The sequence below is a fragment of the Terrapene carolina genome, unplaced genomic scaffold, assembly GCF_002925995.2.
Source record: "Terrapene carolina triunguis isolate 2854851 unplaced genomic scaffold, T_m_triunguis-2.0 Scaffold22, whole genome shotgun sequence".
Taxonomy (NCBI): domain Eukaryota; kingdom Metazoa; phylum Chordata; order Testudines; family Emydidae; genus Terrapene; species Terrapene triunguis.
Window position 1 is genome coordinate 21,423,302 of NW_020664373.1, and position 27,874 is coordinate 21,451,175.

Sequence of the window (27,874 nt, forward strand, 5' to 3'; positions counted from 1 at the left end):
CTAAGGAGACTTTTTTGCAGTCAAATATCCGTCTTAAGATGTTTTTTCTTAAATTTCAGATTAAATTTGTCTTTACTTAATTTCATATCCTACTTCTGGTTGGACAATCCCTCTGCTTTAGAACCTCTGGTACTGAAACTGAATGGACTGCAGTAATGAAGAATAGTGCTGTACAGAAAGGGACTGTCATCTCTCTGGTCAATTATATCCACCATAGCACATGTCCAGTTTTCACATGGCTATCACCACTGAGGTTTTCCCCTTTCTTTTCTAACTTCTGAAAATTAATGTTTTCTAAATATTTCTCCACAATGGCCTTTTCCTGGCCCAAACCTCCTCCTACAGCAGTTAATTGGGGATTTGCCATTAACTTCAGCAGGAGGAAGATGGAGCCAAATGCTCACCTTACCAATAGTAGTATATTACAATGAGTACCAAGATGCCTCATTAATCACACACTCCCACACCTGATTCTAGCACCCTTATTCATGATGTACTCTTTTATTTTCTGAAAGATTCCATTGAAATTAAGGTAAGAGCATCAGGCCCTCATTGAACATTACCATATTGTTAAGAAGTAGATCTAGGATGACTTCTCTGTTTGGGCTCTCTACTTTCCAGATCTTCACATTTTCCTGAGTGTAATTCATGAAAGTCCTTGATAATTCATATTATCTATAAAACCCCATAACATGCACTCTCTCTTTCTCTCTGTAGTGTGACAACCACCTCTTTCATCATGTCAAGGCTCAACATTTCTCCTTCCAGAATTGGGGGTCCTGGAGTAAATCAGTCTTGCTCCAAAGGTTTAATTCTTAATTATAAAATCCTAGTGCCATCAATATTGGACTGCCAGTTCATTAATTAGAGTGTATAATAGTAATGAGTATAAATTAAATTGAAATATTCTGAATCACAGTGCCTAACATAGCTTGGCAAATATTTTCTGTCTTTGAGATCAATAAAATAAGTTTAAAGACTTAATTCTGTGGGGTTTTTTTCTGTTTGTTTGTTTTTTAACAATGTTTACAGGATAGGCCATAGGGTTGACCTGAGAGGTTTATTTAAATATATACACACAAATAAAAATGCATTTCCTAACTCCAACTGGAAGAGTGCCTCTTCTTATGCTGGCTAGCAATTACCCATCACCCTTTCCAACTTATTCTGGGCTCAGCTACATTGGGAACCAAGGCCCCATTCCCCAAACACAAACACCAGGTTTCCCTTCTAAAGAGAAACAGCTTTTTACCTAGGAGATGCCTTTTCCCTTTGCTGCACACAAACCTTCTCCAGCTTGCGTCTCACCTTTTCTCTCTCCTCTCTCCCATTTGGAAGAGGTTTTTAAAGGTTATAGGTTGCCCTTTAATTGGACTCAGGTGTCTATAATTAATCCAAGGTAATCTCTTTTCAGTTCATAGGAAAAAAGACTAACATTCTATGACTGATTTACTGATTCTATGTCTTCAGTCACCTTTTCAGAACTGTGTGGTCTGATTTTGTCACAATAGATACAGATGTATTAAAGCGGAACATTAATATCCAGGCTTCCCAAAGATTAGAAGTTGTTTATGTTTTAAATCTTTTTTCAACCTTCTTTTAAAGCAGATTTGAAACAGTCATTGGTTTTGTCTGCACAGATTCAACACCAGTTCAACCAAGTATTGCCTGAGAATTTCCCTATATCTTTAAAAATAATTTTAAAATGCTCAATTACAGCAGTCCTTGCAGGATTTATAATCTCTTCACAGTGCTATGAAACATTAATAATCCTTTATTGGAAAATATGTCTGAAGAATTAACACTTATTACATCTGTGACAAAGTTCCTCCTCTATCTTGGTGGGTCCTGCGCTTATTGGTGGATTTTCTTGCCTCAGAGATTCACCATGTGGGTTGGGGAACAGCCCAGAGACCTTCCCCTCTGGAAGAACCCACAGTCCAGGTCAATTGGGAGGTTTGGGGGGAACCCGGGCCCGCCCTCTACTCCGGGTTCCAGCCCAGGGTCCTGTGGACTGCAGCTGTCTATAGTGCCTCCTGTAACAGTTGCATGACAGCTACAACTCCCTGGGCTACTTCCCCATGGCCTCCTCCAAACACCTTCCTTATTCTCACCACAGAACCTTCCTCCTGGTGTCTGATAACGCTTATGTTCCTCAGTCCTCCAGCAGCAAACCCTCTCACTCTCAGCTCCTTGCGCCTCTTGCTCCCAGTTCCTCACACTCGCACCACAAACTGAAGTGAGCTCCTTTAGCCTGCCTTAATTGATTCTAGCAGCTTCTTCTTAATTGCCTCCAGGTGTCCTAATTAGCCTGCCTGCCTTAACTGGTTCTAGCAGGTTCCTGATTACTCTAGTGCAGCCCCTTCTCTGGTCACTCAGGGAACAGAAAACTACTCATCCAGTGACCAGTATATTTGCTCTCTACCAGACTCCTGGACCCCACTGGTCTGGATTTGTCACACATCATAAAATTACTGCTTATTGAATCATACATTCAATGAGCCAAATTCTCCTCTCTACAGCACCTTTACAGAGGTGTGACTTCACTGAAATCAAAGGAGTTGATAAAAGTATAAAAATGGTGTATGGGGTGGAGAATATGCCCGTATATTTATGTAAATATTGCTTTATACATGCTAAACATTCTCCAAGCAGAACATTCCTGGTAATGGGATTATAAACCCAGCCTGGTCTGCATATATACACTTCAATAAAGGCCTGCTGTTTTCACCCAGTGTTTTTTAGCTGAGCTGATTGAAGCAAAAAAGAGGTGAAGTGACTTGTCGGAGGTCACACAATAAGTGATTGGTTCAGGCTGGATTTGAAGCCAAGATTTTCTAGATACCAGCTTTTTAGTGTAACCACTAAAGCATCACTTCCTCATGAGAATATGCAGTACTATATAATATTTCTGCAGGTTAGCAGAAACAGTAACACAGGCTTGGTTCAACTTTAATTACAGTTCAAGTTAGTTCAACCATTCAGCACATTTCTCGTATATGAAATTTTAATGAACTTTTCTTTCCTTTCTTGATTGTCTTAGGGAGAAAAAAATTTAATGGTCTACCTGTTTGTAGCAACAGTAAGACATAACAAGAACTTCCTACTGTGTAACTGCACTAATCAGTAGACCGCAAACCCTAATTATGCAACTTTTAGAGCATTAAGGTTCATATCCAGTAGTTAAATTAAAATGAATTAAAGACAAACCTTTCCATTTAACCTGTTTCAAGGGTGTATGCATCAGAATTATTTGGTAAAATAAAAAATAAACTAGCTTCCCTGAGCACGCAGGGAAATATGCAGATGGTAATGCAGCTACATCTCCATTTCAGCAGAAAGGTACTGTGTAGTTCAGCATTAGCAAACAGTGTTTTTGTTTTCTTCACTGGAAAATGCACCAGGTGATTGGCAGGCTAGTTCTGCATGATTACATACTTCTTCCCTTGAAAATCTGACATTTGTCATTTGCTATGGAGGATGAGATCACAGGATTAACCAAAACTTCATGCAGTCTGATATAATATGTAGACTTCACCACAGGAAAAAGAAGTAGGTGAACATGAAAAATACTGAGTAGTAATAGGGGTTTCACAAACCAGGGGTAAACTTAAAAGTAAAATAAATAATAATAATAAATAATTACAATCACATTTTCAAATGTCTCTTGCTGTGATTCTAGATGATACATTTAAAAAGTATATTATTATTCTAGGATGATGACAAGAAAAGCTTATGCACCTTTCAAAGCATTTACAAATAGAGGCAAATCCTTTTCCTATTCACTTGATTAGTGTGGCAGCAAAGCGTATGCCACTAGAAGATTAACCTTTCAAACTAAGGAAAAAAAGGCTCAGGTCACATCATATGGTTAAGTAGTTATTTAAAAAAAAAAAAAAAAAGGTAAATCAAAACCAAATCTTGTTCCAAACCCCGTATCTACTGCACTCTTCTCAAGGAGTATATACAATGGTGTCCATATATATCTACAGTACAAGGTGAAGTTCAGTAAGATCTTTCACTTTTTTTTAGGCACAGGTCTACTGAACAAAACTAATCGGGGCGGGGGAGAATTAGAAAAATGTTGGCCTGTAAACATCTACAATTTATATATAACAATATAGCTTCAGAGTTCTCCTTGTTTCTTGCATGTTGTTGAATAACTAGCTTAAGCTTTGGATATGGGCATAATCAGAAGATATGTATAGTTTGAGTATACTGATCACTGAGTTTCACATAATTAAAACTCAGTTATTTTGTATGGCTTGCACAAAAAAATAAGCACACTTCGCAGCTGAAAAGGTAAAGATAGGCTCAAGGGGTGAGATACCTGCATGAAGTGAAAGTTACAGAAAAGGGGAAGCTAAATGGAGTTTTGCAGTTTCTTTGCCAAAATTTTGAATGCATATTTAAACCAAACCCTTAAAAGATTCATCTATGTCAGATTTTATATGCATGTCTGTAATGATGATGATTGGTTTTGTGCATGTTCTTATTTGGATATTTTATTTGGTAGCAACATCGTGGTTATACTTTTTGATACTTGTGATTACCAAACATACATATAATCAGAAGTTCAGCTATATAAAAAAAATAATTCTTTACTACATCAAAGTGGCTATTAAGGCGCTAATTGAGTGACTCAGAATATTATGAGCTGGATATCTGTTTCACTCTTTGACCTTACTTCCTGTTTGTGGGTGGGGGTTTTGTCACCATTTTTGAGTTTGCTGTTCCAACAATAAAAGCAGCATGTTCTTTAGCCTATAGCAGCTGTAAGTAGATGGTGTTATTTTACCCTGTGTGGGTCCCTGTACGAAATCTAGTTTCATATTCAATACATTTCACTGTAATTACACATATTTTTTCTTACATGTGTACCTAGTACAATATCCTAGAACCAGTAGATTAATAATATGGATTATTACTCTCAAATTACATTTTGACAGTGGTGTAACTACAATGTAATTATAGTTATTGTGTAAAAGTAAAAAAGCAAGCAGTGTAAAGTATACACAGGTTGGTTGGTTGTGCATACAAGTATTTTATTTCAATTTTGCCAAAAGGATTTTGTGTATTTTATACCACCCCCAACTTCAATGGTTTTCTTGTTTTTGAGCATGCTTTTTAGTGTCCTTTGTAGTGTAGATCCTTTTATTTTATTTGTTTATTTTATTTCATGGATAGCCCTAGAGTCAGGGATAAAATTACTTTAAGAAGAAAAAGTTTGAGAGTCACAAATAAGAAGGGAAAACTAGAACATCCACAGCAAAAAACAAACAAACAAAAAAACCACTGTTGTGGTGTGGGATGGCTGAACATATATAAAACAATATTTATTCTGCTGATATTTTATCAGTCCTGTTATCTGCAAAAAAATGGAAAGACTGCATTAGAAATTCAAGTAATTCAGCTTGGCCTTGATCAGTAAGATTGGGGAGCTATTTTCAAACAAGATTTATCTTAGAAAGGCTTTACTATTTTAGGTTATTTATTTCACCCTCAGATACATTTTAGCAGGCATACATGATGCGTGATGTTTGAAGTGTCTGCTGGCCTAGTGAAAATGCAGTCTGCAATTTCTTTGACCATATCAAATTATAGTGAACAAAAATGTTGTATTAACTGAGTGAGCACCTTAAAATCTTTGAGAGCTTAACTTTAAAAATAATGGCATTGTCTTATGTCAGGAGACTGAAACTACAAATAATGACTCAAACACATAGATACTTCCTATGAGTTTCACAGTTAATGGAATGTCAATGGGACTCCATGCTCGAGAAACTATAAATACATGATATATGTTTTTCTAGTAGTATTGGGCTTTGGAATAGCTGTGGGTTTCAAATCTCATTAATGTTAGTAAATAGCTTCCCCCACAGTCCCCAAGTTTTTAACTGGAAATTTAAGGCCAAACAATTTATGCCAAATAATAGCATTATCTACATGTATAGATTGATTTTAATCACCCTAAACTCAAATTCTTGTTCTGTGAGAACAACATACCTCACTAAAATATGACTGCTATCCGACAGGTTTAACGTATTACTGATATGTGCAATAATATGATGCTTAAAACCTTTTAAAGTCACAATGTTATCATAATGATGTAACAATGTTGTTCACAATTTTCAACTAATCAAGTTTCCAGATTTCTGTCACTGTTTTATGCATATTCAAGAAAGCTAAATGATAAGTGAAGCATATGTAAATGTACATTACTCTATATTATTACCTTGCCCCAGGCAACTTCAGCATCCAAATTAGTAGGCATTCCCTCCACCGCCGATCTCTTTGTCAATTCTGCATCTGTCACTGCCAGCCACTCTGTCATAGCATTCATTTCCTTTCGTAGCTTCCGGGACAACTTCAAACATTTCTCTAACTCTTGTTTTTTTTCTGTCACCTGCATAGGAAAAATATGTGAATTTTAACTCTTTAGTCAAACTAGTTTGTACTTTCCTGCTGGCTTGTATTTATTTTTGTATGTATGTCTGCCTTGTAGTTTGTATATTTACAATATACGATATAACTTTCTTATTCCTCTCAATATTTATAGTTACGATTAATGTATTGCTTATCATGTCAATTTGTCTAAGATGCTTCTGTACTGATAAAATCACATAATTTGTATAAAATTTCAAAATTAAATTAAGTCTGAACTAGTTCACCTCCAGAATGGAGAATAACTAAAAGCTACTCCCCTCCCATTTGAAGACATGTGTGTCATGTTAAATGGCAACAGCTGAATTAGAAATCTTTCCTTATGACTCAGAAGAGGAGCCAACCCCCCCTTTTGGAAACTATGATGAATTTTCCCATGGATAGTTAAGCACAGTAATACTGAGCCCAACAACTTTCTTTATGCAGCAACATTGCATCTGAGGCAATTAATATTGTACTCTAATCACTGTGTGAAGTGTGTACAGTAAATAAGACATGGGGCCACACACTGAAGAAGGAAAATAAAACATTGAAAAGCTGCTCACTAAGCACCATCCAGTCTATGTACTAACTGAGGCAGGAGTCTTACACAAAAGCACTATATGATAATGTAATTAAAAATTGTATCATAATGCCTAATGCCTCACGTCCACCAGAGCTGGCTTCCTCCCACTTCCATCCGTATTGCAAAGAAACCCATCAACTCCTTCCCACTACTCCAACGTGTGGAGGGCTGCCATCTTGTGTACCCTTCTATTAGCCCATCTTCCATGCCGATATAAAGAACCCCTTCCTCTCCTTCACCTATTGCCCCTTTACACTAGCCTGATCCGATCTCACCCACATAAGGATTCATTCTGGGACAAAGCTGGCTACTGAAAATAAATACTGAATGACTGGATTAATAACATCCCTAAATATGAACAACCTCATCAATGGAGAAAACAGTTTGAAAAATAAAGAGGTAATTTAATTTATGCTCCTTACACATACTTAAATTAGTTTGTCATGCTTTTCTATCACCATTAATTTTAAGAACAATCTTTAACTCTCATGAATTCAAAAAAATGAGAATTAAAAGAGTCTGTTTTCCCCAACTTGAAAGAGAAGTGATCAAAGAAGGATATTTTAGAACTCAGTTATAGGTCATTAATGTTTAAGGAAAATACGTATCTCTCTGCTAACCAGTCACTATTTAAATGAAAGCGTATCCTCCTGAGTTTTATTTTTAATTGTTTTTAAATTGCACAGCCTTTTTATTGATGATCCATTAGTGAAACAAAACAGCATTATACATATTATAGGTGGAGCTTGCTAGCAACACCTTTCATTAACATTGCTTAACACTTTCCATTCTAATACCCTGTTTTCAGTTCCTTATAATTTTTTCCCCAATTTTAAATGTTCTGGCTGAAATTTTTCATGTTTGCTCTCTGCTTTGCACTGATTATGAGTGTGTACCTTTCAGAAAAATGTTCATTCTAGTTCCAAGAATGAAGTTTTGGGAAAATAGGTTGTTTTGCCAATGTAAATTTATAAATTTACATTATTTGAAAAGATTTAGTGTACATAGAGTTTGAAGCTGAAACTTGAAATTTAGGAAGGGGGTCATTCTGGGGTCAGTAATGGGTCTTTTCCTGTCCCCATTAAAATTCACCCAGATATGGCCAAGTTATAAACCTGTGAAAATGGCCATTTGCACATGCTAGCTAGAGCTTTTTAGAGGCTTACTACAAAAATCTCAGAACACTCCATCTCCACTAAGCTCCAGATACATTAAGTATGCTCTCAGCTCCAATTAAACTTCCTGCCCTGGACAGGTTGATGCTGCAGAGATGCAGCAACCCTGTTGGGCTATGGGAAGGTGTATGTGCCCACAGCCAGGAGGAGACCATGAATTCTACTCTCACCTCTTCCACTGACTGGTGTGAATAATTCTGTGCACTTCACAATCCTTAATATTTAACATGCTCCTACCTTAGGAGGTAGGCAAATGCGGTAGCATGTCCTTCCCTTGAACTGAGAGGTTGCAACCTTAATTCAGCCCCATTTGTGTATATACATTATGATATAGTCTTTAATTGCATGAACACATATTGCCTGTTCTAAAGACACCTGCCTCATTCAGTGCATGGGATGGACAGAGAATGAGGTGGAGAACTGTAAGAAGCAAAAGGAAATTCTCTTGCATTTAAGGCACTGAACTGAGGTCCAGAAAAGGTGGGTTCTATTTCAGACTCTACCACAGACTTCCCATATGAAGATAGGCTCAGACTTCGATGGCTGCATTGTTGCAGGGGGGGATCTTAATTCTGTTATATTCTAACTACTGAGTGCTTGACTTTGCAACCGTGACATTCTTTTAGTGATGTTTTTTGTAATTATTCACACATAAGCGTAAGTTTGCACTTGCCCCCTTAGCCACTCGTCCAAAATACTCCAAATCTGCTTACTTTTAGGAAATACTGTAAAAAAACATCTAATTCTCAGGCATGAAAATTCAGGCAACTTAAGAAGTTGTTTATTTATGTAAATTACATTTTTAAATATTGTAGAGAACTTACAGAACCATGAATGTATGCTGTATTTATTTTTGAAGATACACATGTATAAACACAATTAACTTTACAGTTTTGTTGTCTTTTGCTTCTGTATGTTCTTTATATAATAGAAATAAAATTCCATGATTCAGAGATCTACTGTATGTGCCCAGAAGCTAATGTTATATTGATTTTCCCCTACTTTGTTAATATTAATTTTTAAATCTATTTTTAAAAGAAAAATGGGAAACACTGCCATCTTAAGGCCTTTTGTTTTATACAATAACCCCAAATAGAATGTGTGCCATTTATACTAAAAACTGCTAATTAGCATAGTTTCTGAGCTATTATTTTCTTTTTATTGAAGTGATCATTTTTACTTTTGATATTCTGTTACAGAACTGTACTGGTAGAGAAACCGCAATGATTTAGTAAAAAAACAAAAACAACTCTTCATAGAACTGAAAATATTTTGATATAAAACACAAAGGAACTCACTTAAGGACTCTCTTATGGCTTTAAGCCACATTCCTGGATGGTGGTAGATTGCTGAGGAAGGACTGTGAACCTGCTGTAGGCCTTGCCTGAGAATGTGCAGTGTCTCAGGGAGGACAAGGCAACACACTCAGTGGACTGCCCCTCCCATTCCCTTTCACATGGTCCAGCTCCCTTTTATGCTGACACAATACCCAGGCAGGGACATAACTCCACCCCTCGTTGACTGCCAAATGGGTTCTAGCCCTGCACAGCCATTCACAAGTAAGGTAGCCATCCCAAAGCATTATAAGTGTGTGAGACAGATATGTTTCGTATAAACATATGTGTGCGTACACACATATGCACACACACACACCCCACATGTGATGGTGATACACAAGTGACACATTTAACCTTCTGCACTCTCCTAACTAACCCATCACTGTGAGGGCCATTTCTAAATTTTAAAACCATTGAGGGGCTTAAAACAGATGCCATTTAAAAAAATACGTGTGCCAGGAAATTACTTCTCCCCCCCCGCCCCCCATTTGCACAGAATTCTCACGCCAAGCCCAAACTATACTGCCTTTAGACTCTGGACAGACAATATACAGTCCTGAACCAGTGGTAGGTTTGAGGTCTGATATCACAAGACCCATTAGGACCAGAAATAGGAGTTTTCTTCCATTACAAGATAGTTTCCTAGCTTTCAACTGGAACACAGGCACTTGTTTCTAGTTCCCAAAGGTCACAAAATTATTGGACCTTAACATGATATTACTATGCATATTTTTAAAAAAAGCCATATTTGGTAATAGCTAGACATTTCTAAAAATGTGTTAATTATATTTGTCCCAACTATCTGAGGCCTATACAGTATATGGCCCCAATTCTGAAAAGCACTTGAGCATGTGTTTAAGTCTAAGCATTTAAGTCTAAGTCTAAGCATACTTTAAGACAGTACTTAAGCATACACTTAACTTTAAGAATGTGCTTAAGTAATGTCTTGTATAGGGAATCGTCCCTGAATCAGGGCATATATAAGTATACATATAAGCATAAGCATGAGACAATAGATTTGGGTCCAATTCACGAAGTCCAAATTTAGGCAAAATTCTCAACTGGAGTTTGTCTGAGTAAAGATGGTACACTGGACCCAAATATTTCAATCCTGATTTTTATTTTACATGAATTATTTTTCTCTTCAAAACAAAATATTTGGTAAAATATTTAGATTTCATTAGAATGTGCAGTTGGGGGAACTGAAAAGGTTACATGCATATCAAAATACCGTATGTCATAGCCTGGGTAGCTTTGTTTCACTAAAATTGTGAACTGTCATGCCAGGTAAAAATAAACATGAACTATTAATTCTACATTAACGAAAATAAACAGAGCACTTTAGGCCACTAATTGCTCTCTAACTGCACATTTCATCTTTTAACTAGTCCAAAGATACAGGTGCAGTCATTTCATGCAATTTTTTTTTTTAATGCTAAATGTAGTCTTGGAATAAATGGCATGGTACTATTTTATTTAAAGAAGTTATCAGAGATAAACCCAGTGTGCATGTATTACAAAGCACATCTTAACCCCCAAGCCACACTTTTTAAAGTTGATCAAACATGCCTTATTGTATTAAATGTGCTGAGTAAAATATTTAATCTCAAATATCAATGTCATCCAATCTTTCTGAAGAAGGCTTTCAGTTGTTCCAGCACTCAGAAGATTGATATTTGTTAATATCTTTGTTTATTTTACCTCTCTAGCAATTTCCAAACTAAATATAGATAATTGCGTTGATACAGGTCCCCAAATGAATATTAGTTCTTCCAAAAATAATGTAATTCTTAAAGGTTATTGTATTGAGGACGGTCGGGTTTGATCACCACCATGTGCTAAATCACAGGCTGACTCTTGCAGCTAATAGGGACTCTCTTTATTAGCTATTAACTAGCTGTTAATTTAGCTTAATAAATTTTAATCTGACAAAAAATCATGCATTTTCTGCTACTCTGTTTATTAAAATTATATTTATGTCTGCAATAAGCAAACATTTTAATCATAACCTTCATTCTACAGGGTGCATTCAGCCACTTAATGCACCAAATTTACTCCAGTGCTATGGTTTTAATTAAGTCCTGTGAGCTGTGTGGTCCCAGTAGGGGCAGGAGGAGGAAGAGAATAGATTAATCATGTGTAGCTGTTAAATGCAACATTTGCATGAACTCTCTTCTAGAGAGGAATACTGCAACTCCTCCATGGAGCCTCTGGATGGGGTTGTGCTTCAAAAACAGCATAGGTGGAGATGGGGGTGAGGGGCAAAGGAGGGCATTGACCCCCAAGCCTCAGGCAGGCAACAGAGGAGACAGGGGACAGGCTGCTCCCAGTTTGCGCCTCTGAGGCAAGGAGTCAGAATGTTGTTTATAAACAGAGTGATTAACAGGTTATTAAGATAACAAAGGGCTGGTAGGATGTTTTCCTAAAGTTAAATAATCTGTTCCAAACTTGGTGTGGTTTGCATATAAAAAAATCAGTACCTACCACAGTGCACATAAGAATGTAAACAGGCAGGCAAGGGTTCCAACTGGAGACAGTGCACAGCCACCTGAGGCATGTACGGGGAAGAGTTACCACACAAAACCCATCAAATGTGTGTATAGTCACATGCAAGAAGCCAGCTACAGTGGTATTAAAATTTCCCCATAGGGATGCTGCAGTAGCAACAAGCATCTTGGTCAACTGACCTTTTCATTGTGGACTGCAGAATGAGACATTTTGAGACCTATGCAAATAAGAACTGGGAGATCTCTCTTTCTTGTAATGTAATCCACAGAATGAAAGAACTGAAGAACCAGGGATCTGATCTAGAGATGTAGCCCTACCTAGAGTGCTTTTAAATTGGTGACTGGTAAATAGCCTATCTATCTAAAAAAAAGTCTTTGGAAGACAAAAAGTAAGTTTAATTTTAGGAAAGAATAACCTTAAAACCTGATAAAGAAATCAATATTACATGTCTCTGGATTTTGCATATTTTCTTGGACCAAACTGAATATTTATCTAATTGATTGGTTTTGGCTTCCTAACAAGGATTACACTTTTATAAACAGAGGCAGGATTGATTTCAGAGACTTAAAAGGAACAAACAAACAATAAAAGTTATCACACAATACAAAGAATGTACTTAGCTTTAAAAGCCAGAAACAGAGCCTGGTTTTGCATTGTAAATCAGAGTACATACCAGAGCGCCCAATTCATTATACTGCAGCTTCAAAGCTGTAAGTCTTTCATCCAGTTCTTTGGGGTTCTCTGTCTGTTGTTTCTGAACAATCTGACGTCCAGTTTTTATCACTGTTTCCACTTCAGACTTCACCTCACTCAAGCTTTTATACAATTTCTAATCAAATCAACGCAGGAGAGAGAAACACCACAATTAATAAAATAAATGAATAAAAGCAATGCAAACTTGGGACTGGAGTGATTATGCAGAACTATCACCAATCTTGGCATTGTTTGGTGCATAAGAGCCTCACCTGACGACCCTCAACTCCTATGGAAACTGAAGGGAATTGAGAATCCACAGTATTCTAGTTAGGTATAAATCACACACAGATAATGCACAAGTGTTTACAAGACTGTTAGAGCTTTATTTATAAATCAAAACTCAAATTATATGTCCTTGTCTACATTAGACTTATTCATTTAGAATGTTCTGCCATTGCTGGTTTTACTGCCGCACCAGTGGCAGCCATAGTGGGAGTGCTGAGATAGTCAAGAAGCCAGTGGCCACCAGAATTTGTAACATCATAAGACAAAAGGTCTGCTCTGGGCTGGTTTGGACAATACAGCACTTAAAATAATAGCAGCTGCCCTGTACCTACTCACGTCCTCTACCACCCACAATCTAAAAGCCTAATATGAGTGGAAATCTGACAGTTCCCCATACACTAAATCCTTAGCGCAGATTTCCTCTTCCATTTAGCTATGTTTAATATTGCTTTTAATGGCCTAAAAAGCAAAGAGATTTACTGCCTTTTAAAGCAAAAATATATTATCTCTCTCCATCTATCTTTTCTAATTGTTTCAAATGACTAAGCAGCAAGTGTGGACAAAACAAACATTTATTTAAGTAATGACATGCAATCAGTGTGCATAGACCATGCTTTCCCCCTCACCTTTTGAAAGAATGACAGTTAAAAAAGAGATAGCACTACTTGTCTGCCCAAACCCTGATTCCCTGGATACAACAACAATATCTTCATATAACAGGGTTGTCAAATAACCTGGTATCCAAAATAACTAATCTTATACTTGGCACCCACAGAAATTATTTGGGACAAACCTTATTCAACCAACGTGCTTAACTTTTTTCTGTTTAAATATGTAAGTTTAACTTTGTTTCCTTCATTTCATTAAAATTGAATTCTGTTATGCACTAAAATCTTCTTACACTGAACTGGGAAAGAGAAACTCCCCTGAACTACAGAATATCAATAAATACAAAAAAGTGAAAAATTGAAATGGCAAGTTCCTTAAAGAAGTTTATTGTTGAGGTTCTTTTAGCTTCATTATATGCTCTCGCAATTTGTTGTGATGTGCTGAAATAATGTTTCATATACCTTGACAGAATTTCTTTTAAAAGAGTCTAGACTGTATTTCTTCTTTTCTTGCTGATTGAGCTTGTGTTAAATATTTTTGGGATTTTTTTTTTATTACCAGTACCTCTTGTGATATTGTAGTGAAACAAAATCCATGTCCAATAAGTGTAGACAGTTCAGGTAAAGATATGATGCTTTTTCTATTGCAGACCTGATAAGGGAAACTCAGCACATCCTCTCTATAGTTTAATCTGAAGTTCATTAACAACTTGCTTCTCAAAAACATATTAATATTATTAATATAATTTTAATATAATTGTACACATATATGTATATATCCCCATTCTTTCCAATGGATCTTCATGTGCCTTGCAAGATAAATACAAACTTCATCACTGAAATGCAGCCAACTTTGTATATAGGGCACAGCAAAGAAGATGGCTGTTGTGCAGCTCATGCTGATCCACCAGCATAGGTGGTGATGTGGTAAAAAATATAAGCAAAGACATTAGGACAAAACAATATGAGGTTTCCTAGTGTATCACAACTGTAAGTACTCTTCTGCTAAAAAGTTAGTTGCTGAATAGAGACATTGTAAACCCAGAATTTATAATTTCCATTTCATTCTTATGGTAGTGTGCCTACCTGAGCTGCTGTGGTGTCTCATAAGAGTTCTAGTTTAGATGACTTATGGGACTAAATCTCCCATGATGCACTGTGGCTCTCCCCTTTGTTGAAACATCATGGTTCATCAACGGAATCCCATGACTCTGGTGCATCACAGGAGATGTAGCCTGGCCAGAGAGGCCACCCTATAGAGGAGACTGGTGGCATGAGGCACATGAACTGCAACACCCATGAGGCATTGCAACAGCTGAGGGGGACATGGATTAATGTTTAACAGATTTGAAACAATCTGTTTTTTTCATTTCCAAACCAATTTTTTTTCAGAACTTTCCATTTTGATTTTTAAAAAAGATATTTCAACTTTTTAAGAACATAAGAATAGCCATACTGGATCATACCAAAGGTCCATCTAGCCCAGTATCCTGTTTTCCGACAGTGGCTAATGTCAGGCGCTTCAAAGAGAATGAACAGAACAGATAATCATCAAGTGATGATTCTCCCAGTTTAGTATGAAAACAAATTCAAAATACAAAAATTTCCCACAGAATGGAAAGTTTGATTTTCAACCAGCTCTAGTAGCCAGTTTCAACATTTCAACCATATAATCAGTTTCCCCTGCTTTTTTGTAGAGTTCGAAACACATTTAAAAATATAGGGAAAATGTGATTTTAAAACTGCAAAAACTGGCAGAGTGACTCAGGCACATGTGTAATATCCGAGACAACTTAAAATGGATGAGTCCTTGATTTTCAAGAAAGAGAGAAGTAGGAAATAAACATATGGCGTGGGTATTTCAAACATTCTTAAGATACACAGGGTCACAAATTCCCATGAATTTCAATGGGATCGGTGCTCCTAAATCTCTTAGGCATTTTTGAAAATCATATATATATAAATCAATCAATCACTCCCAACCAGAATTACTTGACATGTGAATAGACAGGAAATTCTTTGGAAAAAAAAATCTCTGGACTGTACATACATACCATGCAATGATCCAACTGTGACTGCACTACCTCCTGCTCTACGCTCTTCATCTCCAACTTGGGCACCTGCAATTTTACTTCATCTAAAATTCTTTTACATTCCTGTAGACGCTGCTCAAAATTGGCTGGCTTCTGGAACAAGCGGAACTTCATGGAGACGTCTTGTAGTTTTTTCTGAAAAGTCAATATGGGTCAGTGGTAAAAATGGGAGGGAAAAATGTAGACATTCTCAGAATGGGTTACCAATCAGTATGTTTTCTCATGATTTCTTGCCCCTCAAAACATTTGATTCTTCAACTAGATCTCAGCTGACACCAGTCTTTGTTTCTGTACAAGGAAGAAAATCCTTCCCTTCTCACTTGCAAAGGGCAACTAGATGCAACAGAACTGGTGATATTCTGCTGCATGGGAAAGAAGGGAATGGGTAGAAGGTGCCTGTGTAAGGATCTATACTCCCAGTGCAGAGCAGATGGTGAAAGCTCAATGTTCCCTAGCATGCAGGGGGATTGGGAGTGGCTCCAGTATCCATTTTCCCTGCAAAGGGGATCACACCATACATAAGGCACCAGAAATGTAGCTCACTTCCATGATATAAGCTTTATAGGGATTGGGAGATAATCCTTCCTCTTGTCGCTGTAGGGGAAGCCCTGCATGAAGCTTGTGTACTGTACATAGGCTTGGCACAGGCTCTGGAATTTAGTTCTCATATAATCAGAGACTTTAAGGTTAGAAGGGACCCTTATGATCATCTAGATTGACTTCCTGCATATTTAATTAAAGTAGATTTAAGAAACAAACAAAACCCCTCGGTAAGCAGAGGAAAATTTCAAGTGGTTATTCCTGTGGCATATATGATGTTTCTATTTTCCCCGTTTTTACATGCTATTTGTCTTTGTGAATTATTATTGTGCCTAATTACAAATCTCCACAACAAGTTTATGTTTGTTTATTTTTAATAAATAAAAGTAGTAAGGTGCTGGAATCATGCTGGGGGCCAACATCTCTGTGTATACATAGAACAAGTAACAGCACAGCTAGGGACAGAGCAAGCTTCTCCCAAAAATCACCCTGCCAGAATCCTGTCCACTGGGAAATGAACTGAGTCTACCAGTTAACTGCACTAATGGTAATGATGTTCAGTCATTAGTGACCTGGGCTTTCTTAGAACCAATGACCAAGAGGTGGTCTGCACCAATATATATGAATTGCATAAAAGCTAGTCAAGTCTCCATTGCACCAATTTAAGTTTCCTCTTTATTGTTGTTCTCAGCCAATGAAGTACTCATGTACTCCATCACATTTTGCCCTTTTTTGGGGGTGGAGGTGGAGATGGGCTATTTAGCCATGTATTATGCTGATTTTTGTCTAAGAGGGTCTAACTCTTGGGTAGCTAAATACCCTAAAATGTAACTGGCTGTCATTTATATATAAGTAACCTTAATAGTAAAGTGTTTTATACAGAGTGCAACTGTGGAGTTTCAGGCAAGGAAGAGGACACAATCCATTTTGTCAATAATTCGGTGTAATGTTTATACTTTTAGATTCTCTGGTTATTATATTTTAATAACACTGAAGTATTATTAATAATTTGTGTTATTCATTCATCTGTGAGGAAAGGGAGTCAACTGAGCATTTTCCTTCTTCTAGAGCAAGATGAGTTACGTAACAGAAGATCATAAGGTTATTATAAGGAGGAGGGAGAAAAATTGTTCTCCTTAATCTCTGAGGATAAAACAAGAAGCAATGGGCTTAAATTGCAGCAGGCGTAGTTTAGATTGGACATTCGGAAAAACTTCTTGTCAGGATAGTTAACCACTGGAATAAATTGCCTAGGGAGGTTGTGGAATCTCCATCACTGGGGATTTTTAAGAGGAGGTTTGACAAACACCTTTCAGGGATGGTCTATATAATACTTAGCCCTGCCGTGAGTGCAGGGGACTGGACCAGATGATCTCTCGAGGTCCCTTCTAGTCCTACGATTCTATGATAAGTAACATAAAAAAAACAAACCACATAGAAATGTTTCCTTTTCTCTGCTGTATAACTGCTTTGAGCAAATCATCTACTTCTGAATTCCCAGCAATAGCACTTTATGATAAAGGACATGGGACTGGTTTTCAATTCCTCAAAATGTTTCTAACCTACTAGGAGTAAATGGTTCATTAGCTACTACGACAGAATAAGATTATTGTTTTAGCTAAACCTCCTTTCTCCCTTCCTTCTCTCAGGCTCAGAACATAGCTCTCAAGATACATTAATACAAAAAAGAGAAGTTTGGCAAGGGAGTAGCTGTTCCACCACTTTATGCACAATTATATCTTTTTTGCAGTTACCATTTATTTTGTTTAGATATTTCAATGAATATCATCACCATATTGAGTAGGTAATGCATATAAGGAATTTTCCTTAGAGCAAAAAATAAATGTGTACAGTATTTATCTATAAATGTCTGCTCTTTGCAAAAAAAATAAGTAAAGACAGATGTTTTGCTGTCTGATTCATCACTGTGGTACTCCAGTTTTAAGTCAGTATAACTCAATTGATATCAATAGAGTTGCACTGTCTTAAAACTGGAGTAACAAAGTAAAAAATCAGCAACTTGTTAGTTTAAGTATAATGTGTTTAGTTTTCAGTAAAACTGTGATTGTGATTCATTTCATGTATACACAAAAAAAACCTTTAAAATTATGTAAATTAACCAATTTTGGTTCAGATTTATGTAACTGCATGTTATCTAAATGAGTCAATTCAGATTGACAAAACTCATAGTAATGTGCATGATCATTTAGAGGCCTTTTGAGGAACTCTTATCAGGACAATAGGGTGTTAAGGAATCAACTCTATCACATGTAGGAAAAGAAATTAATGGCATATGTATCAAATAACTCCAAAAACATTAAGGCCTAAAAATCTCAGTAACCAGATCATCTCTCCAGCTGTTCATCTCCTCCTGTGAATAAGTCCTGTTTTAGGGAGGATATTCTTCTCCCAATACACACACATCTCCGTAAAGGTTAGCTTTTGCCTAACTTGCCCAGTAAGCCCAGAAATGTTCACCAGCTGTGTTGTTGAAAGTACAAAGATCTATGTACGGATCCTTTTGAAACCAACATTTCATTGATGGAATGCTGGCACTATGAGAGTTGCCATGGAGACCAGCAGGGAAAGCGTTAACAGGAGATATGTAGGTAGTTACATATATTCATCAAGGAATGAATAGATCCCATAAGGAAGAGAAGATATTAAATAGCATCAAACATGTTTTTCAAAATAAATAACTTTTAACATTCTATTACTAGACTTTTCTATGTCCCTCAGCACCAAACATTACACACAAACATTAATCAATTCATCCTCTCAGCAGGTCTGTGAGCTAGGAAAGTATTATCATTCCCATTTTGGAGACTGGGAAATCGAGGCACGAATATTAAAGAAGACTTTGGCAGAGCTGGGGAAAAAACAGATAACCTCACTCACTGTCCTGTGCCTTAACTGCAAGATCAAACTCTTGCTCTTTGCTGTTAAATCATGGTGTTTTGCTTACCCTACCATGAAAGATGAGATGATCAATGATGTATTTTAACATGAGTATCAATGTATTTATTTCACAGCACCATGGAAGCTCGGTCTATTCAACTTTTGGCATGAATACTAAAGAGGATTATTGGGCCAGGAATATTTCAAAGACCATTTGGGAGGGCACAAAACAGAAAATGGAATTTTCTTGCTCCTAAATGTAATTAAGCCAGCCCTCATATCTAACGTGCCTCCCTTTGTTTATTAAGTGAGTTGGAATAACATGTTAGTTATCACTTTTAATCAGCAATCAATTGCTCAGGCTGGACTTTGGTACTCCACTCATACCCCTTACATCTGGCAAGTGCTTAAAATATGGGCTACATATCCTGCAAATAGTTTTCCTTAATACATGAGGCTACATATCCTGCAAATAGTTTTCCAGAAATATTTACAGTACACAGGAGACTTATTCAAATCATGCTTTTGTCCCTAAAATGGAGTCCCATACACTTGCCAACTGGCCTATTTTTAATACAAATATCTTAATATATCTCAAATTATGATATACCCAACACATCTTTTCTGGTGTTACTTTTTATGCTATTATTACTCCATAATGGGTCTACTGAATTGATGACTATTTTGATATGTGCAGCATTTGGTATGCTACAATTGTTGACCATTTTTGCCATACATTGTGGCAGGCAGAAATAAAAAAACAGCACTAATAAAATATAGCAGGAAATTTATCATCTGATTCTGTGATTTGTTATGCTGACTACTGCTACATAATAGCTCAAAGTTTCAAGGAACAACTGAAACACCACATATACATAAATATAAATTATCAAGAATATTTCAACATATAACACAGTGTTGTGTATAGGAAGAATAGGATGAAATGGAGGTTACATACCTGTGCAACATCAATTTGGGAGAAAACTCTTTTGGCAACATCCTTACCCTGGCTTCGTTTTTTCATTTCTTCCAAACTGATCTCATGGCTTGTCAAATCAGATTGTATTTTCTGTTGGAAAACAAACTTAGTAATCAGATGTATTTGAAACATACTTTATCCTGCTACAGTCGGAGTATCTAATTCCTGACATGTATTAAAGAGACATTAAGCGATATTAAAACTCTGGAAGAAATAATTTAAAGAAGAATTATTTGTTTACTTCCTTATAATTCATTTTATTTTATTTTCTTGTGTGCAAACTCAATAATACCTTCTCCTCCTGCTTAAATGTAAAGCCAAATTCTGAGTTTGTGACAATGACGACAATCTGTTGCTAAGGACATTACAATTACATTCCAGATACTGAATATAGATTTCCTTCTCAAGAGAAGCAGATGGATTACCATTGTTTGCCTTTGAAAAAAAATCTAAAGTAATTATGGAAAAGAAACATACATAAACAGGTAAAGGAGTTTACTTGGATATTTTTATTTCTTGTTTGACCTGTTGTGTTAATAGCTTTTTAGGAGATTTTTGATATAAATTATAAATATTTTGATCAAACTACCTGATATGTACAGTAAATGACATCATCTTACACTGGTATGTATTCTGATATCTATAAATGTTATTTAACTTGTAGTTTAGGACTCACTGACCAAAACTTGCATTCACTGTCTGCTAAGAAAAGGCAAATGTACAACAGTAGGCTGATGACAAAGGACATTCATGCATTCATCTGAGCCATTTTTTAGTTAATATTTCTGTCTGTCATTTTCAGCAAGAACCAGCAGGTGATCAAATTACTACAATGCAAATTTCAGCCCTTGTCATCTCATCATAAATCAGTCTGATAAAAAGACACCAACTGATTTAAGCAAAGCTGACCAATGCTATAACATGCAAAACAATTCATATAATGCATATTGATATAACCCAATTTAGACCATTTCAAAACAATTTATGTGGAAATTGTTAGAAAATGAATATCTGCTAGTAGCAGATTGCTTAACAATTACTGCTGAGAATAGGAACTCTGAAATAACTATTAGCTTTTTTCTCATCAGGAAGAATATTTGAAACCATTATTGCTAAATGGAAAAAAAAAATCTAACTGTAACTTTGATCTATTCCCTGTATTAATTACACAAAAATCTCACAAAACCACTACAGCCTACCTATAAGTAGATGCATTTCTAAGGTACACTATCTCTTAAAACAAAAAAACTGTATTTCAAGAAAAGAAATAAGAACTTAAACTTTATATTGCCACACAAATTAGGAACAAGCTTTTTCATTTAGTTTAAATGTGAACAAATTTGAAAATTGCAAAATATTTTTTTTAAAAATCACATCTTCATTTGTATGTTGCTTACAAAGCTATATATACTGTATGCTGCATGTGTGATGATCAACATGGGTATAAAGACTTTTTTATAAAGGTGTCCAGTGCAGGGGCGGCTCCAGGCACTAGCGCAGCAAGAGCGTGCCTGGGGCGGCAAGCCGCGGGGGGCAGCCTGCCGGTCACTGTGAGGTCGGCAGTCAGGCAGCCTTCGGCGGCACGCCTGCGGGAGGTCTACTGGTCCCAAGGCTTCGGAGGCAATTCGGCGACAGGCACGCCAAAGGCGCGGGACCGGCAGATCACCCGCAGACATGCCGCTTGGGGCGGCAAAAAACATAGAGCCGACCCTGGTCCAGTGTATAATAAAACAATAAGAGAGCTAAGAATCTTAGAGTAGTTGGGCACCAGTGTGTCCTGCTGTACTATACATGTATTAAAATACATTTTTAAAGAAACAGGCATACAGAAATTTGTAAAACCCCATTAGCAATGATAACCCCTTTATGTTTTCGAGGCTCAGATACACAGTATTATTTATAGAACTAGTTAGAAATTTTCCGATGGAAAATTCGGTCAGGAAATGATGATTTGTTTAAAGTGAAATGTTTAGCCGAAACATGTTGATTTAGAAAAAAATTCCTTTAAAAAAAAATCAGAATGGAGAGTCAAATATTCCATTTTGACCTTTTCAGAATGCAATGTTTGATTTGCCATTTCAAAATGACTTTTTCTTTCAATATTTAAATATTTGACATTATATAATAAAATTTTAAAATGTCAAAATCAGAACAAAACTTTTCCATTTTATAAAATACTTTGATCAGTTCCCTCCTCGCCCCCCAAATTTCATTTCACAAGAGATTTCATTTTTGTTCTATTAAGGAACAGAAAAAAAATCAAAATCACATAGTTTCCAAGGAAATGGAAAATCTGCTTGCCATGAGTTTCAATTATTAAATTCTGAGCTCAAGTATACTAATGCATAAAAATTGACATGCAAAAAATTACAAAGGACTGTGACTCTGGTTTGTTCTGATATAGCACAGGGAGGCAAAGGAGAGGGACAACAGGGACCAAGAACTTCATGAGGCCTTTGCACCCTCTGCCACTTATGGGGCAGGTATGGAGAGAAGCAGTGCTGGCTGAGACAGATGTGGGAAAGGTTATTCAACCAGAACCCCTGTTGCACCAAATGCCATTCCCTGCAACTACCCCTACAGCAGGATCAGAGGAGGGGAACAGTGCTGCTCAGCATATGGAGCTGGAAGAAGCCAGTCTATCAGGCTCCCTGTCCCCACCAGCAGCCTAGATACACTCTACTCCTCCACCACCAGTTGTGCAGGGGTGAGGAGCTGCCCTGACTGGGAATATAAAGTGCAAGCCAGGAGTAGCAAGCAGCAACCTAAGGATTCCCCCAGGCAGCAACCTATGGATGTCTCTGTCTGAGAAAACCATTAAACTAGTCTTTGAATAACTACTGCTAGTTTGTTTGATGGGTAGGTGGAAGGGACTGCAGTGATAGGTTTCTACTGCCCATAAAAATATCTATTTATGGAATTTAATGAAACCCCATGCAACTGGCCATTTTGCTTCACTGCACTTTTTTGAGACCAAAAGCAATGTAAAATATTTGCCAAGTACAGATGATGTGCTCAGCTTTGTACAAAACAGAGAGAAAGACATGGTCCTACACTCGTGGGCTTACAATTTGGAGGACAAAATAATACATCTTACTTCCTGTTGCCATCCCCTCTCCCATTATGGCCCCAAAGTGCCTAACTCTAAGTATGAGTTACATTGACTTACCTGATGCAAGTGACGTTTGTCCATACAAAAAGAAAAAGAAAACATTTCACTCATTCTTCCTTTAGGACTTTTACTTTAGAAAATCCCAACTATCATAAAATATGCTTAGTCTAGCTTGTAATTTGGGGCCTCTGGTTGAGCCAGCACCCTCAGAGCTGTGTGGTGGATGTGCAGCTGCTATGCAATAATTTAGGAATATTGATCTGTAATAATGTTATGAATGTTTTATGTGACCCGGATGGGGAGACAGTCACTGTATAGCTATATTGGGTTATTGGACTCTGCACAGGTCGGAGAATGGTTTGGAAGAGTTATCTGAGGGAAGGGATCAGAAGGAGATCCCATCGACCAGAAGGCATGGGATGCACTGTCTTAGGGATGGGAGTTCCACGACCACCACTCCCAAGAGGAGGAGATGGGTGGTGGTAGTTGGGGACTTCCTCCTAAGGGGGATGGAGTCATCCATCTGCCATCCAGACTGGGAGACTCAAGAAGTGTGCTGTCGAGACTGATTAAGCCCTCGGACCACTACCCTCTTTTTACTTCTCCACGTGGGCAGCAATGATTGTCAAGAATGACATTGAGTGGGTCACTGCAGACCATGTGGCTCTGGGAAGAAGGATAAAGGAGTCTGAGGTTCAAGTCATGTTCTCATCCATCCTATCTGTTGAAGGAAAAGGCCCAGGTAGGGACCATCGAATTGTAGAGGTAAATGTGTGGTTATGCAGGTGGTATCAGAGCTTTGGATTCTTCCACCATGGGATGTTGTTCCAGGAAGAAAGATTGATAGGAAGAGATGGGATCCACCTAATGAAGAGAGGGAAGAGCATCTTCGCAGGCAGGCTTGCTAACGTAGTGAGGAGGGCTTTAAACTAGGTTCACCGGGGGATGGTGAGCTAAGCCCAGAGGTAAGGGGGGGAAGTGGGATATCGGGAGGAAACACAAGGAGGAGGGTGCAACAGGGGAGGCCTCCTGATTCATATTGAGAAAGTAGGGCAATTAGCTAGTTATCTTAGGTGCCTGTACACGAATGCAAGAAGCCCGGGAAACAAGCAGGAGGAATTGGAAGTCCTGGCACAGTCAAAGAACTATGATATGATTGGAATAACAGACTTGGTGGGGTTACTCAGATGATTGAAACACTGTCATGGATGGGCATAAACTGTTCAGGAAGGACAGGTGGGGGAGAAAAGATGGAGGAGATGCACTGTATGTAAGAGAGCAGTATGATTGCGCCGAGCTCCAAACTGGAGAAAAGACTGCTGAGAGTCTTTGGGTTAAGTTTAGAGGGGAGAGCAACAAGGGTGAGGTTGAGGGGGGCATCTGCTATAGAGCACCAGACCAGGAGATTGAGGTAGATGAGGCTTTTTTCAGACAACTAACAGAAGTTTCCAAAATACAGGACCTGGTTCTCAAGGGGGGGGGGCCTTCAATCACCCTGACATCTGCTGGGAAAGCAATACAGCAGTGCACAGACAATACAGGAAGTTTTTAGAGAGTGTTGGGTGCAACTTCCTGGTGCAAGTACTGGAGGAACCAAATACGGGTCGTGCTCCTCTTGACCTGCTGCTCACAAACAGGGAAGAATCAGTAGGGGAAGTAGAAGTGGTTGGCAACCTAGACAGCAGTGACCATGAGATGGTTGAGTTCAGGATCCTGACAGAAGAAAGAAAGGAGAGCAGCAGAATACGGACCCTGGACTTCAGAAAAACAGACTGACTCCATCAGGAAACTGATGGGCAGGATCCCCTGGGAGCTAACATGAGGGGGAAAGGAGTCCAGGAGAGCTGGCTGTATTTTAAAGAAGCATTATTGAGGGTGAATGAACAAACCATCCCGATGTGCAGAAAGAATAGCAAATATGGCAGGTGATCATCTTGTCTTAACAGAGAAATCTTCAGTGAGCTTCAACACAAAGAGGAAGCTTACGAGAAATGGAAACTTGGAATGATAACTAGGGAGAAGTATAAAAATATTGCTCGAGCATCCAGGGGTGTAATCAGGAAGGCCAAAGAAGAATTGGAGTTGCAGCTAGCTTTTATGCTTTTTTTGCATTGGTCTTCACAGACAAGGTCAGCTCCCAGACTGCTACACTGGGCAACACAGTACGGGGAGGAGGTGAGCAGCCCTCAGTGGTGAAAGAACAGGTTAAGGACTCCTTAGAAAAGCTGGACATGCACAAGTCCATGCGTCCGGACCTAATGCATCTGAGGGGGCTGAGGGAGTTGGATTTCAGAGCCATTGGCCATTATCTTTGAAAACTCATGGCAATCAGGGGGAGGTCCCGGACAATTAGAAAAAGGCAAATATAGTGCCCATCTTTAAAAAAGGGAAGAAGGAGAATCCGGGGAACTACCGACCATTTAGCCGCTCTTCAGTCCCAGGGAAAATCATGGAGCAAGTCATCAAGGAATCCATTTTGAAGCACTTGGAGGAGAGGAAGGTGATCAAGAACAATCAACATGGATTCACCAAGGGCAAGCCATGCCTGACCAACCTGATCACATTTTATGATGAGATAACTGGCTCTGTGGATATGGGGAAAGCAGTGGACATCTTGACTTTAACAAAGCTTTTGAAACAGTCTCCCATAGTATTCTTGCCAGCAAGTTAAAAAAGTATGGATTGGATGAATGGAGTATAAGGTGGATAGAAAGTTGGCTAGATCATTGCGCTCAACAGGTAGTGATCAATGGCTCGATGTCTAGTTGGCAGCCGGTATCAAGCGGAGTGCCCCAGGGGTTGGTCCTTGGGCCGGTTTTGTTCAACATCTTCATTTATGATCTGGATGATGGGATGGATTGCACCCTCAGCAAGTTCGTGGATGACACTAAGCTTGGTGGAGAGGTAGATATGCTGGAGGCTAGGGATAGGGGCCAGAGTGACCTAGACAAACTGAAGGATTGGGACAAAAGAAATCTAATGAGGTTCAACAAGGACAAGTTCAGAGTCCTGCACTTAGGACGGAAGAATCCCATGCACTGCTACAGGCTGGAGACCGACTGGCTAAGCGGCAGTTCTGCAGTGGACAAGAAGCTGGATATGAGTCAACAGTGTGCCCTTGTTGCCAAGAAGGCTAACAACATATTGAGCTGCATTAGCAGGAGCATTGGCAGGAGATCGTGGGAAGTGATTATTCCCCTCTATTCAGCACTGGTGAGGCCACATCTGAAGTATTGCATCCAATTTTGGCCCCCCCACTACAGAAAGGATATGGACAAACTGGAGACAGTCCAGCGGAGGGAAACAAAAATGATTAGGGGGCTGGGGCACATGACTTATGAGGAGAGGCTGAGGGAACTGGGCTTATTTAGTTTGCAGAAGAGAAGGGTGAGGGGGGATTTGATAGCAGCCTTCAACTATCCAAAGGGAGGGTTCCAAAGAGGATGGAGCTAGGCTGTTCTCAGTGGTGGCAGATGACAAAACAAGAAGCAATGGTTTCAAGTTGAAGTGCGGGAGGTGTAGGTTGGATATTAGGAAAAACTATTTCACTAGGAGGGTGAAGCAGCACTGGAATGGGTTACATAGGGAGGTGGTGGAATCTCCATCCTTTGAGGTTTTTAAGGCCCGGCTTGACAAAGCCCTGGGTGGGACGATTTAGTTGGTGTTTGTCCTGCTTTGTTCAGGGGGTTGGACTAGATGACCTCCTGAGGTCTCTTCCAACCCTAATCTTCTATGATTCTCAAAAAGAACAGGAGTACTTGTGGACTAGAGACTAACAAATTTATTTGAGCATAAGCTTTCGTGGGCTACAGCACACTTCATCGGATGCATAGAATGGAACACACAGAAAGAAGATATTTATACACACAGAGAACATGAAAAGGTGGAAGTAGCCATACCAACTGTAAGAGGCCAATCAATGGAGATGAGCTATCATCAGCAGGAGAAAAAAAATTCTGATTCTGTGACTCGCATGTATGAATGAATTGGTCTAGCTTAATAGGAGGCTATAGGAAAAACAAGCAGGAAGGCAACACAATGTTCTCAGTAAGCTGCCTCCCAATAAGGGGGGCATTGCAAGACAAAGGCCAAGCTATTAGGTGGTAAAGATGCTAATTCTAGGCTCCAACTCCAAGCTACACAGCTGTTTTGCCAAGTCTGAAAATGTAGAGATCAAAGGGACAGTTAAAAGGCAGGAGCAGGGGGGGCAGGGTGGAGAGGAGAGTTGTCAGTGAGCTGTTCCTGTTGAGAACAGACTGATAAGGACACAGAGACAGAAACTGCAGGAATGCCTGAAACAGTTAGCCCTTTCCCAAACTTCCAGGAAATGGGCAGCCGTAAGAAGGTAAACATGCATATAGTCTGAGTATTGTGTTAAGGTATTTTTCTCTGAAATGCTTAGTTGTAAATTAATAATTCTTTTCTTTAAGAAGGCTGCCTGGTCACCATATTAACCACTGGTCATAGCTCCTGAAGAGAACTGCTGCTACTGAACCGAAGTAGGACCTGCTAAGGTGATCCCTGTTAATACCAGGAGAGCGGAAGAATTGCATGATTCCACCCTGAGAGAGGTGATGGCTTGTGGCCTGAGAACAGGGCTGGCTCCAGGCACCAGGCACCCAAGCACATGCTTG

At 38.4% G+C, this 27,874-nt stretch overlaps 1 protein-coding gene across 1 annotated transcript in view; it reads right to left on the reverse strand.

Annotated features, from left to right (window-relative positions):
- LOC112125929 (dystrophin-like) overlaps positions 1 to 27,874 on the reverse strand; it is a 1,989,526-nt gene that overhangs the window by 1,064,110 nt on the left and 897,542 nt on the right. The window contains exons 31-34 of the mRNA XM_026648920.1: positions 20,108 to 20,218; positions 15,673 to 15,846; positions 12,703 to 12,858; positions 6,236 to 6,406 (exon numbers count right to left, since the gene is read on the reverse strand). Of these exons, the coding sequence (XP_026504705.1) occupies positions 6,236 to 6,406; positions 12,703 to 12,858; positions 15,673 to 15,846; positions 20,108 to 20,218 (612 nt within the window). The remainder of the gene's footprint in view (positions 1 to 6,235; positions 6,407 to 12,702; positions 12,859 to 15,672; positions 15,847 to 20,107; positions 20,219 to 27,874) is intronic.